This window comes from Dasypus novemcinctus, chromosome 2 (assembly GCF_030445035.2).
Source record: "Dasypus novemcinctus isolate mDasNov1 chromosome 2, mDasNov1.1.hap2, whole genome shotgun sequence".
In the NCBI taxonomy this organism is placed as follows: domain Eukaryota; kingdom Metazoa; phylum Chordata; class Mammalia; order Cingulata; family Dasypodidae; genus Dasypus; species Dasypus novemcinctus.
Window position 1 is genome coordinate 125,610,900 of NC_080674.1, and position 12,927 is coordinate 125,623,826.

Here is a 12,927-nt window from a genome sequence, read left to right on the forward strand (position 1 = left end):
TGAGGAATGTTGGTTTGTAGTTTTCTTGAAATGCTTTTGTCCACTTTTGGTATTAGACCAATGCATGCTTCATAGAACAAATTAGGAATTATTTCTTCTTCTTTAATTTTTTGGAATATTTTTTTTATAGAATTATTATTATTTCTTCCTTAAGTGTTTGATAGAATTCATCAGTGAAGCCATCTTAACCTGGAGAGTTTAACTACAAATTCAATTTCTTTAACAGATAAAAGGGCTATTCACCCTCTCTATTTCTTATTAAGTTTTGGTAGTTCATGTCTTATGAAATTTATCTCTTTCATAAAAGTTGCCAAAATACGGAATAAAATTATTCATAATAATCTCTTTTTGTTTTAATGTGGTGATGTCACCCCTCATTCCTCTGCTACAATTTTGAAAACCAAATTATTTCTTCCTTAAATTTAATATATTGGGTATTCGTGTTTCATGTACATTTCCTCCTTTTTCTTTCCTGCTATGCCTTTGATACTGTTAGAAGTTGTTAAATTTCTCTTCAAGTTTGTTTTATCACTAAATTGGAGAAGTGCTGAAGTCCTTCAAGTATACAGCTTTACATTGTAGAGGATGTTAGTTAACTGAAAGTCATTTATAAGATCTGGGCTCTCAGTTTAGCTGTCCTGTAGATCTGCTGTGTGACTTTGGGCTCCTGATTTCCACCCTTGGAGCCTTATTTCCTAATATGTGAAAGTAGGGTTGATAGTTTTAAACCTGCTGCTGCTCTGAAATAATAGTTGAGTCCTGGAGTTTAGTCTGTTAAAATCATCCCTCTCCTTCTGTTCCTAAGAGTAGTTCTGCATAATCTCTTAAGATTCCTTCTAGCACTAATATTTGGGTTCTTTATTCTTCTTATATCTAGTCCAGACAAATTTTGCAAAGCATGACTTGAAACCTTATGTTGACTAAACATTTAAGACCATATTTATCATGACTTTTTACTATGATTTTATTTTGACTGGCTTTTAGCCAATTATATTATTTGTAGTACTTACAAGTCCTGTATCTGTTTTTAGCTATCATGTCCCCACTTCCTTCCTTTTCCAGTTTAGATTCTATGATCTATCATTATGATCAGTTCCTTGCAAACATCCTCAACCTTTTTGCACTCTTCTCCCTGCACTGTACTTGCTTTGAAAAAAAATCTTAAATCGTTTAAATCTGGCTGTCTTCCTACTCTGTGTCTATAACCAAGCGCTGAAAGTGGATATAGTAAAAGTATAAACTGGGGACTGGCCTCACTTAACATTTACAGATACAGATCTCAAGTTAGTCTAAAATCACCCTGCAGTCAATCTGATTTTTAATTCTCCCTACTTTTTCCTTCTGTCCTCAAACTTCCAATATTTTTTGCCACTACTCACAGATGGTCTTATTTTGCTATCAAAATATATCCATATGGAGATTTTGTCTAACCTTATCATAAATCTAGCTTCTGTTTTATATGTAGATATTTGTTCTATCTCCTCTAACAGTAGATGAGTTTTATATGAGGTCAAATCTTCCACTTGTGCACTGTACCTATCTGTTCTTACCCACCCTAGAACTTTGCTTTGGAAGTTATTCCCTTTCTTCTCCATGATAACTTTACCTTTCAGAACATTCCCATCAGCATGAGCAAGTTGACCCTCAAATCAGCGAAAATGATTAGTGAACACTGAAATTCTTTTACGTTTATAATGTAATAGCATTTAATTTGAATACATTTGACAGCTTAATACCCAGTGACTATGATTTTTATTTGCATACTATTTTGGTTTGATTATCTTATAAGTTTCTTTCAGCTGTGCAATTGAATAGTCATCTTAATTGCTATTTTTAAAAACACTGCTACCTTGGTTCTTTCTTGGACAGACAGTGAATATGACTATTGGTGATATTTTCATCTGAATTTTGCAAGAAGTAAAATTTTTGGATGCCCGTTTCAAATTCATAATTTCTGCATTTCACAATGAGTTTTGAAATATTTTATAGTAATTCATTTTAAAAGTTTAGAGGTAAGGGAGGATAAAATAAGATTAAACAATATGTTATATTGAACAACTTAGCAAATTCTTATAATTGCCTTCTCTTGTTACTACTGTTTATTTTAATAAATGTTGATTTCACATAATACCCTCCTCTGAGTTTAAAGTTATTATTTACCTTCTCTCTAAGGTAACCAAAAGGTCAGTTATATTACCCTGATCTAAAATACACTGAAATTATGGTTTATTTGGCTACTAAAATGATTTCCTTAAGTTATTATGCCTTATGGTGTTTTGTGTTTGTCTTCTGTAAACTTAAAGCTATTCTAGACCAGGAGTTGGTAAATTACAGCCAACTGGCCAAATTTGGCCATGAGCTAAGAATGGCCGTTACATATTTAAAGGTTGTTTTTAAAAAAAAAAAAAGGAAAAGGAAGGTGTATCACTGACTGTATGTGGTCTTCAAAACCTGAAAATATATATTTTCTGACCCTTTACGGTTTGAACTTTTAATATTTACGAAATATAATTAAGTAACTAATACTTAGAAACTTGGTAAAATAAATCTTCCTTCAGGAACTAGAATGTCTTAGAACAATTAGAATAAGCAAACTGATAGAGTCAGAATCTAGAATATAAAACACCAGAGGTTAGAATGGGGATAGGGAATGGGAAGAGAAGGCTAAAATTGTACAGGGTTCCTATTTGGAATGATGGAAATGTTTTAGTAATGGATGGTGGTGATGGTAGCACAATATTGTAAACCCATTTAACAACAATGAAATATTTATCTGAATATTATTAAAAGGAGAAATATTAGAGTGAATATATGGTAACAGAATAAAATAAAATTTTTAAGAATCTATGGAACTATACTACACAGTGAACCCTAAGTTAAACCATGGACTTTAATTAGTACTGCAATTATTAAAATATATTGTCATCAGTTGTAACAAATGTTCCACACCAATGCAAAATGTATATGGGAATCCTGTATTTTATGTATGATTGTTCTGTAAACCCACAAATTCTCTAGTAAAGAAAAAAAAAAGAATTAGAATGCCTTGATTCTCTAAAGTCATTCATTCTAGCTTGTGAGAATGAACCATTAATGAAGTTGTGTGTTATGTTAGCTACTTTTTTATATGTGAAAAATCAAGTTTGAAAAAATTTAATTCATCCCTTGTTAGAGAAATTTTGTTTTGGGAGATAATTATAGCATGTAAAATAGTACCTTTGGAACAGAAGTATCTCAAAAGTTTCTTACAATAATTTAGTAATTATGCATTATTTTTTTCTTTTGCTAAAATTGCTGTTTTTCTCTTTTATTTCCCTCCATTTAGATAGAAGCAGATTTAGGATATCCTGTAGGTAAAGCAAGAATTATCCATAAGGAATCCGATATCATTACTGCTTTTGCTGTTAATAAAGTAAGTACATAGACATTTTTCTTTTCTTAGATTATTAAGTATTCATAGTTAGAAAGTATCTCCTCTTATATCAGAGCTGCTTCCTTCTCCTTAAATTGCATTCAAAATACTTTTTTTCTTTTATAAATGATTATAGTATTTAATAATGTAATTCATTATTTATATACATTTGTATATACAGCAGATAAAGAATTTGTTTGGATTTGATTTAATACCTTATAACAGTTAACTGAAAGGAAAGGTTTTCTATTTTCTTTATACAGATAAGTTGAAAGTAACCCATATCTGATAAAATTCAAGCTTATATCTGAATAGAAATTCTCCCTCTTTGAGTTATAGTTCTAATAGTGCCCAACTAGTATGTTCTTTGTATTCCTTAGTCTTCTTTTTAACATCCTCCTTAAAGATGTCTGTAAGTTACTTACAGAAGAGGTGTTCTTAGATATAATGATCATCCAAGGTTGAAACTTGTCTTAATAATTTTCTTCTTCTTACTCCCTTAACTGCCTTATTGCAAAGCTTCTAGTCTCTTCTAGTGGCTTCTAGTCACTCTGTTTCCTTTCCTTTCCATTAACTTTATATATATAGGTGTATGTAGGTTAACTTACATATCTTAACATATATATTTAGTTAATGGATATATATGTCCTTATGTATTACTATTTGAAAAATCTTTTAAATATTGATTTTTTAAATAAAATTTTATATAATGTGATCTTTTACAAATTTCACTTTCTTAGATGTATATTCTTGGCAGTAGCTTTTCAGTACTCCTTTCACCAGTTGGTTTTCTATTTTACGATGCTATGTCTGTCTGTTCCTCCATTTCCTCTGCACAGTTTCTTTTTCATTCGCTCCTTTTATCCCCCTGTTATTTCTCTCAGTTCGCTCATAAACATTCCTGAGTTGTGTTCAAGACAGGAAAGTTTGGAATTAGCACCATAGTCATTTGATTCTCATCTACCCTAGAGGACATGGTTCTTTTTCTAGAGACTCTCAAATAAAAAATTATTCTTAATGTCCTATAGTACCTGACCCTACTCTCCCCCTACCACCACCCAAAGAAAATAGCACTTTAAATATTCCATGTTGTAAAACAAACTAGTTTTTTGTTATTTGATGTATATAAATAACTAGTAATAAACAAACATCCACATGTAGGAATTCTGGCATTCACTGTGTATGAGTATGCTTGTTAAATTATTTCTCCAGATTTGCTATTTTTTATTTCCTTATAAAACTTATAGCTGAGAAATTGCCCCTTTGCTTTATTTATTTTTTTAAAGATTTATTTTTTGTTTATTTCTCTCCCCTTCCTCCCCCCCACCCCACCCCCGCCGTTGTCTGCTCTCTATGTCCATTCACCCCATCCGCTTGCATTATCCGAGGGCACTGGGAAACTGTCTCTTTTTTGTTGCATCATCTTGCTGCATCAGCTCTCCATGTGTGTGGCGCCACTCCTGGGCAGGCTGCACTTTTTTCACACGGGGCGGCTCTCCTTGCATGTAGGGCATCCCTATGCGGGGACACCCCTGCATGGCACAGCACTCCTTGCGTGCAGCAGCCCTGGGCATGGGCCAACTTACCACACGGGTCAGGAGGCCCTGGTGATCGAACCCTGGACCCTCCATATAGTAGTAGATGGACACTCTTTCAGTTGAGCCACGTCCATGTCCCATCCCTTTGCTTTTAAATGCCAACAGGGTTGAACAACTTCTCATTTGTTTGTGATTCTGTTAAGAACTTTGAAGGGTCTGAGATTTTATCCTATATTCAGGCTATTAAATTAGTTTCCACAGTTTCATACATGATGTCAGAGGACACAAGACCCCTGGATTAGAGATTTAAAAAAACAGCTTATTACTAACAACAATATTAGAAGCCAGAATATCAGCATTTTATACTGGTTCCCTGAGCTCCAGTTCTGATGGAATGATAGGAAGGGGGCCACGTGATATCTGTACAAGCAGTGGTTTGCAATACTGGAGAGGAACACTGAGCTTAGGGAACCCAAATATTTCCTAATAGGCAGCAAGCAGGCCTGCCCTTTGCTCCAAATATTTCAGAAGGAAGGGCAGTCAGTGACTCATCAGATGTGCAGAAATGGAGAGACCCATGAAGAATTGTCTCCCAATGACTGGTCTGTTTGTATTCTTTCCTATTAAAATAAGAGGTATTGTTTTTTCTTGTTTTTTGTATTCATTTGTGTTAGCATTTTGCATAATAGAAATATTAACCCTGTTCTCTCTTTGCTGTCAGTATCTTCCTAAATTTTGTTTTACAGATAGACATTTTTAATACAGAGACACTGTATTTTATGCCATTTAATGTGACCAACTCATAATTATGATATTTCCCCAGTCTTTTTCTATCCCTCACCTTTTTTTTCTGTGGCCCTTTCCCACTTGTTTTTCTTGCTTAAGATTAAAGCAGTTTAAGAGGAAGTGATATTACTTTATTTCTATAAGTAACCATTTTTTCAGTTTGGAGTTTCTTATCTCTCACCTTTCCCAACCTTCCCAAGCACCAGTCTTTTTCAACATTTCCCTTCATACTGCTGGGTTGTGCAAACCATAGGGAGAATATAGCATTCCAGCAAACTAGAAAGACAGTGTTGGGAGAGGAAATAAAGTGGTTCATGTATTGCCATTTACAATTGCCTTTCTCTCAATACTTAAGCATAAACATACCTTCAAGCTCAAGTTTATGATTAACACACTAAAAATTTAATTGAAAAAATTAAATTATCCATTTGTAAAAATGCTGTATATTTTGTATTTGTGTCCTAAAGTTATCATTTCTAGAGGTTATTTTGTAATTTCCATTTTCAGAAATTGTCCATATATGTATGTTGTTCCTTTCAATTTTAAAATTTTCTTATGGGTTATTTTTCAGGCAAATAGAAACTGCATAGCCATCGCTTCCAGCCATGACATTCAAGAACTGGATGTTTCTGGAATTCTTGCTACACAGATCTATACTTGGATGGATGATGATATAGAAATGGAAACAAAGGGGTACCTTTATACTTTGTTTCTAGACAGTAACTTTACAATATGAATGACTATATCTGCTCAACCATTACTTTCAAAAGATTTTAAAAAAAATACCAATAGACTATAAGTAAAGTAGAAGCTGATATGTACAAAAGAGTTAAGAAGTGGTGGCAGGTGTTTTAAGATGGGAATTGAGAGTAAAGACAGGAATTGAGAGTTAAAAGGGAATAAGTGAAGAGATCTGAAATCATTTGAGTATGAAATCATTGTGAGTTAGGACTTAGAACTAAAGAAGATTAATTAAAAAGGAAATACTAAGTTAAATGTTAAGGGCTTGTAGGTGTAAAAGAAGAAATAAAGATTTGGTGTTTTGTATTTATTCTGGCTGTCATTTCTTTGTAGGTTAGAAGATTTCTTGGTTATACATGCTCGTGATGATTTAACACCTGTTCAAGGTGCAACACCATATACACATAGCAATCCTGGCACTCCAATCAACTTGCCATGGCTTGGTAGTACTCAGACTGGCAGAGGAGCATCTGTGGTATGTAAAGTTGAATATATTTAAGTTTGTTTATAAATGTCCTATTTTTCCCTCTAACTTAATGCCTAAATGATTTTCAGGCAAATAGACTGATTTTTCTTTAAATTAATAAATTACTAGTAAGTCTTAAATGTTGGAAATTGTTAATTTTGTTTAAGAAGAGTAATATGTTTTCATTTGAAATATAAAGTTATTTTTTAAATTTTACTTTGTTTGAAAACCAAAGGGCTATGTTTAAAATTAGTTATTATTTGAAACTAAATGGTCTATATCAAGATATGGATTGTGGATCAAATCTGGCCTGCTCCCTTTATTTGTATAGGACATGTGCTAAGTTACATTTTTTAATGGTTGAAAAAGAAAATGAAAATAAGAGTAGTAGTTCATGACATGGGAAATTATATGAAATTCAAATTTAGAGGTCCATAAATAAAATTTATCAGAATACAGCCACACTCATTGTTTTTCTGTCTGAGTACTTGCTTTCAGTTCTTTTGGAATTGTTAGTATGGTAGCTCTGTGTTTAACTTTTTTTTTTTTTTTTTTTTTTGAACCTTTTCTTTTAATTTTCTATTTTGAAACCATTTCAAACTTACAGGACACTTTAAAAAAATAATACAAACCCCATGCAGAGAACCCCAGCATACCGCCATTCCCTTAATCACCCAGATACCCAGAACTCCACTTTTAACATTTTGCCATATCATTCTATCAATCATATCTTCTGGTCCTTTGAGAGCAGGTTGTATATATCATACTCCTTGAACACGTAATATTTCCATGTACATTTTCTATGAACAAGAGTATATACTTAATGCAATCACCTTAAGTATAATATAAGTATAAGTATACTTATATTAAGTATAAGTATAATATTCAGGAAATTTAACATTGCTAGGAAGCTTGTAGTACATATACTAATTTTTTCTTATGCCCCAATAATGTCCTTTTTGTTCATTGTTTGTTTGTTTTATTTAGGAGGCACCAGGAACCGAACCTGGAACCTCACATGTGGGAGGTGGACGCTCAAGTGCTTGAGCCACATCTGTTTCCTCCAGTAATGTCCTTTTGAGCCTTTCCTCCTCCAGTCTTAGATCCCATCCAGTATATCACATGTTTTGCCATTATCTTTTTAGATTCTCTTTCTTTTTTTTGTTCTAAATTGTGGAAACATATATACAACATAAATCATCCCAGCCCAATCCTCCAAAGCATACCATTCAGTGGGATTAATCACAATATTTGTAGTTCCCTCACTACCATCCACTACCAGAACCTTTCCCTCAATCTGAGAAACCCTACATCTACTTTGGATTATCTCCCCATTGCCCCTTTCCCACCCCTGCTAATCTGTACTGCTCTATCTCTGTGAATTTGCATGTTCCCTGATATTTTCTTTGTGGTTACTATGAAACTTTTAAATTTATCCTCCTAAACCTATAACAATCTCACTTGCTTTGATACCAACTTAATTTCAATAACAAATATGTTCTTATAGTCCTTCATCCTCCACCTTTATGTAGTACTTATCATAGATTATGTGTTTATACATTATGAGTCCAAAACCAAAGATTTCTTACTACAATTTATACGTTAGCCTTTTAGATACTGTTGGAAGTAACAAGTGGAGTTACAAATAAAAAATACAACAGTATTGGTATTTATGTTTAACCATGTCATTATCTTTACTGGAGACCTTTAGTCTTCATATAGCTTTAATCTTTTGTTACTGTCCTTTTCCTTTCAAAATGCAGAACTCCCATTAGCATTTCTTGTAGGGCCAATCTAGTGGTGATGAAGTCCTTCATCTTTTGTTTATCTGGAAATGTCTTAATTCCCAGGACCTCGTACATGAGAAGGAGATAGACCCACTCCTCTCCCTCATTTTTGAAAGGCAGATTTGCCAGATATAGATTTCTTGTTGGGCATTATTTTGCTTTCAGCCCTTTACATATATCTTTCCAGTGCCTCCTTACCTCCGTGGTTTCTGATAAGAAATTGGCACTGGATCTTATTAAGTCTCCCTTCTTGTAACACATTGCTTCTCTTCTTTGGCTTTCAGAATTCTCTCTTTATCTTTAGCATTTGATAGTTTGATTATAACATGGCATGGTGTATTAGTCTGCCAAAGGGGTGCTGATGCAAAGTACTAGCAATCTGTTGGTTTTATAAAGGGTATTTATTTGGGGTAAAAGCTTACAGTTACAAGGCCTTAAAGAGTCCAACTAAAGGTTGGTTTCTCACCAAAGTCAATTGCCACATGTTGAAGCAAAATGGTTGCTGATCTCTGTGAGGCTTCAGTCTTCCTCTCAGGGCTTCCTTTCTCCCAGCTGCGGGCTGGCATTGGGCTTGTGTCTCAGAGCTTCCTCTTTCTCCTGGCATAGGGTTCATTTCTTTCTGACTTGTGAGTGTCCACTTATATCATCCCACCAAGGGAACGGGAACTCAGTCTGAGTTACACTGTACTGACATAGCCCAATCAAGAAGCCCTAAATTGATTTTATCAAATAAACTTAATCAGAGGCTCCTCACTGAATTTAGTACAATCAAAGGATATCACACTCAGAGGAATAGATTAGTTTGTAAACATAATCATTCTCTTCTTTGGATTCATAAATAATCTCAAACTGCCTCACATGTTGTGGGTCTGTGTGGGTTTATCCTGTTTGGAATTCATTTAGCATTTTGGATGTGTATATTTATTCAAGTTTTTAGCCATTATTTCTTTGGTGAATATTCTCTCTGTCTATTTCTCACTTTCTTCTCTTTCTGGGATTCCTGCAATACATATGTTGGTATGCTTGATGATAGATATCCCATTGGTTTCTCAGGCTTCATTTACTTTTCTTCATTCTTTTCTCTTTCTGCTCCTCAGACTGGATGATTTCAGTTGTCTTATCTTCAAGTTTTCTTGATTCTTTTTTCTTCCAGTTCCAATCTGCTATTGAACCCACTGAGGGAATTTTTAGTTTCTGCTCCTATAGTTTTCAACTCTGGTTCCTTTTCATAATTTCCATTTCTCTGCTGATATTCTCTTTGTGTTTACCTGTTGTTTTCCTGATCTCCTTTAGTTCTTTGTCCGTGTTTTCCTTTAGTTCTTTGAGGACATTTAGGACCATTTTTTTAAAATCTTTGATATGTGCCAGGTTTTAAGCTTATATCCAACTAGTGTTGGGGCAGAGCTCTCCTTCAAGGCTAGGAAATAACAAAATCAAAAAAAGAAAAAGAAAAAACACCCCTTCTAGTCTTCGTATATTGACTTGTGTGAGTTTTCTCTTGCAGTGCTTATCCATACCAAGAGTTGAGAGAATAGCTACCTACCTGGTCCTTTCAGCACATATTTCTTGTTTTAGATTTGCATGTATAACCCTATGAATTTCCCCATTTGAGCAGATAGAAATGTCCTCACTTCCCTTGGAAGCATGTCCTCATGGTCCCTGGCCCTGCATTTTATGTCCTACAACCAACAATCCCTTGCCCCAGGCAGCACAACTTAACTCCTGTCCCACAGTGTTCTGTAGTAGAGTTGTGTCCTGCTTCCTACATACCAGGCAAGTTCTGGGGCTAACTTAAGCCATTGCCAGTCATAGGGTCAAACATACATGATCCCAATGTGTGCACAAGTGTTACTGTGCTCCCTCTGAAATCAAGACCTGGGATCCACACTGGGAGCATGGGCCAGCTCTGCACAGAGCTCATTGCGGGGGGTGAGGAGGGGTTGGGTTTGCGGGCAACCAAGGCACCACAAGATCCTATCATTTTTTTGATGGTCTTTTTCTTGATTCAGCATTCACACTGTGGCTTAAATCCTTTAACTGTTTTCTGGAACTTTAAGAAAGATGTTTTATTGGTTGTTAAAACCTTCTGTTGGGGGTTGAAGCCCTGAAGCTTCTCACTCTACCATCTTGATAAGGGTAGAGCCTCACAGCTTATATTATGTGTTGCTCCTGTTCCCTACAACTTTATTTCATTTATTAGTCCTAGTAGGATTATTTGGAATTTTTTGTATATTGATTCATGTAATTTGCAAATAGAGAGTTTTACTTTTTCCTTTCCAATTTGGATACCTTTTATTTCCTCTTCTTACCTTGGTGCTCTGTTTGATAGTAGTGGTTATAGCAGGCATCCTTGTCCTCTTCCTGATTTTAGGGAGAAAGTCTCAGTCTTTAACCATTAAATACGATAGCTTGTAGGTTTTCATATGCCTTTTATCATGTTGAGGAAGTTCCTAATTTTCTGAGTGTTTTTATTGAGAAAGGTTGGTATATATTTCAACACCTTTTCTGCATCGAGATGCTCATGTGATTTTCTTTCTTTAGTTCTGTTAATGTGGTGTATTACATTAATTGGTTCTCTTATGTTGAGATACCCTTGCATTCCTGGGATAAATCTCACTTGGTCATCTTACATAACCCTTTAAGGTGCTCTTGGTTTTAGTTTGCTAGTATTTTGTTGAGGTATATACAATGTTTAAACATTAAGCAAGGTATAATACACAGATGAACTAAAACAGAAATTTCCTGTAATAATGGACGATCTATTTGAGCACTGATTGCCTAAGATATAATCTATATTTATACTTCCAGTCATTTCCTTTACTGATATTTAGGATGTAGTAACTGATATATAGAATCAAAGAAACCGAGCACTTTTAATTCAGTGTCTTTCTAGCTGGTGGGTTTTTTCCTCCAATTTCACATCATATGTGACAAATGCTTTCTTTGCTTTCTCCCCCTCCCCAAGAAAATCGCTAATTAGTAAGCATAATTGTTCAAGTATAGGCTTAGTCATCTTTAATAGTACCTAATAATATTTTATACTTAATGCAATCCTTTATATAATATTACCTTATAATTCTTTGGGTAAATGTAGCCATTATTTATTCATATTTACCCTTCTTCTAATGAAGCTTGAGATACGGAAAAGTTGAGATGACTCACCTCTTACTACCATGTCAAAAATTGTTTTAAAGCCCTCTAGTTTTTAGTATTAAATTGAAGCATTTGAAAAGCATTCTAGTTATTATCCATATGAAACAAGTTGATCATTAAATAGTTAATTTTTCCCCTTTGACAAATATTTAAATCTATATATATATCCTATTAATAATATAATCTTTTAAAGGCAAACTTAAACAGGATGTTCAAAAGATAGGAAAAGAAATAATAGACACATTATCTCCCAGCTTCATAAAATACAGTACAGTTCTTCCTGTGACAGTTTCCTAGATGTCCTCTCTACTCCTGTACTTGCTCCCTCTATTCTCTGCTGAGCTAGATTGCTTTTTTCAAAAGTATCAGTCTGTCACTCCCCTGCCTAAAACTTTCAGATTTCCCAATACAACTATTTAAAAAATCAAGCCCTTAAAATTGCCTCTCAGGCATCTAACCTCTGTCTGCTTGTGCATCCTCATTATCTCTTCATTCTACACCTGATTCTCACTGTTCTACTTGTTACTGGCTCTCTTTCTGTCTCTTGAAACATCAAGTTTACTGTCATGTTAGAGCCTTTGCCTTGTTTATGCTTAAAATGCTCTTTCTCTCCTTCTTACCAGATATCAACTCATATTCGTAGAGATTTCTCTGGCCTCCCTAGCCAAAGCATCTGCTTCTCCACTCTACCGCCAGTCATTCTACATCTTAATATCCTATTTTGTCATCTTTTTAGCAATTTTCATTTATTGAAATGATCTACTTATACTTTCTTTTTTATACCCACTAGAATATAAGCTCTTTGAGAACTTGTATTCTGCCTGATGATTCCTAACTAGAATTGTGTTTGACATATAGCAGATTTTTAGAAAATACTTGTCTCTATTCCAAAGCATTATAATACTGAAATCTACCTTTGTCATTCCTTTTAGGAATGAATTTTCCTCCTATCTAAATCCTAGAAGGATGTCTTTTTAGTTTGAATTATGGTCTTTTGGGTACAGGGTAGAGATTTTAGAAATCTAATTATGTGTTTACTTACCC

The 12,927-nt window shown here is 34.2% G+C and overlaps 1 protein-coding gene across 6 annotated transcripts in view; it reads left to right on the forward strand.

The window, feature by feature from the left end:
* The window catches only part of DMXL1 (Dmx like 1), a 166,784-nt gene that overhangs the window by 128,842 nt on the left and 25,015 nt on the right, over positions 1-12,927 (forward strand). For 4 of the 6 annotated variants that reach the window (XM_058277529.2, XM_058277531.2, XM_058277537.2 and 1 more), the window contains 3 exons: positions 3,326-3,412; positions 6,308-6,429; positions 6,811-6,952. In XM_058277529.2, the coding sequence (XP_058133512.1) occupies positions 3,326-3,412; positions 6,308-6,429; positions 6,811-6,952 (351 nt within the window). Of the gene's footprint in view, positions 1-3,325; positions 3,413-6,307; positions 6,430-6,810; positions 6,953-7,930; positions 10,186-12,927 lie in introns of those variants that run through there. The other 2 variants (XM_058277554.2, XM_058277549.2) reach the window with 2 other exon arrangements.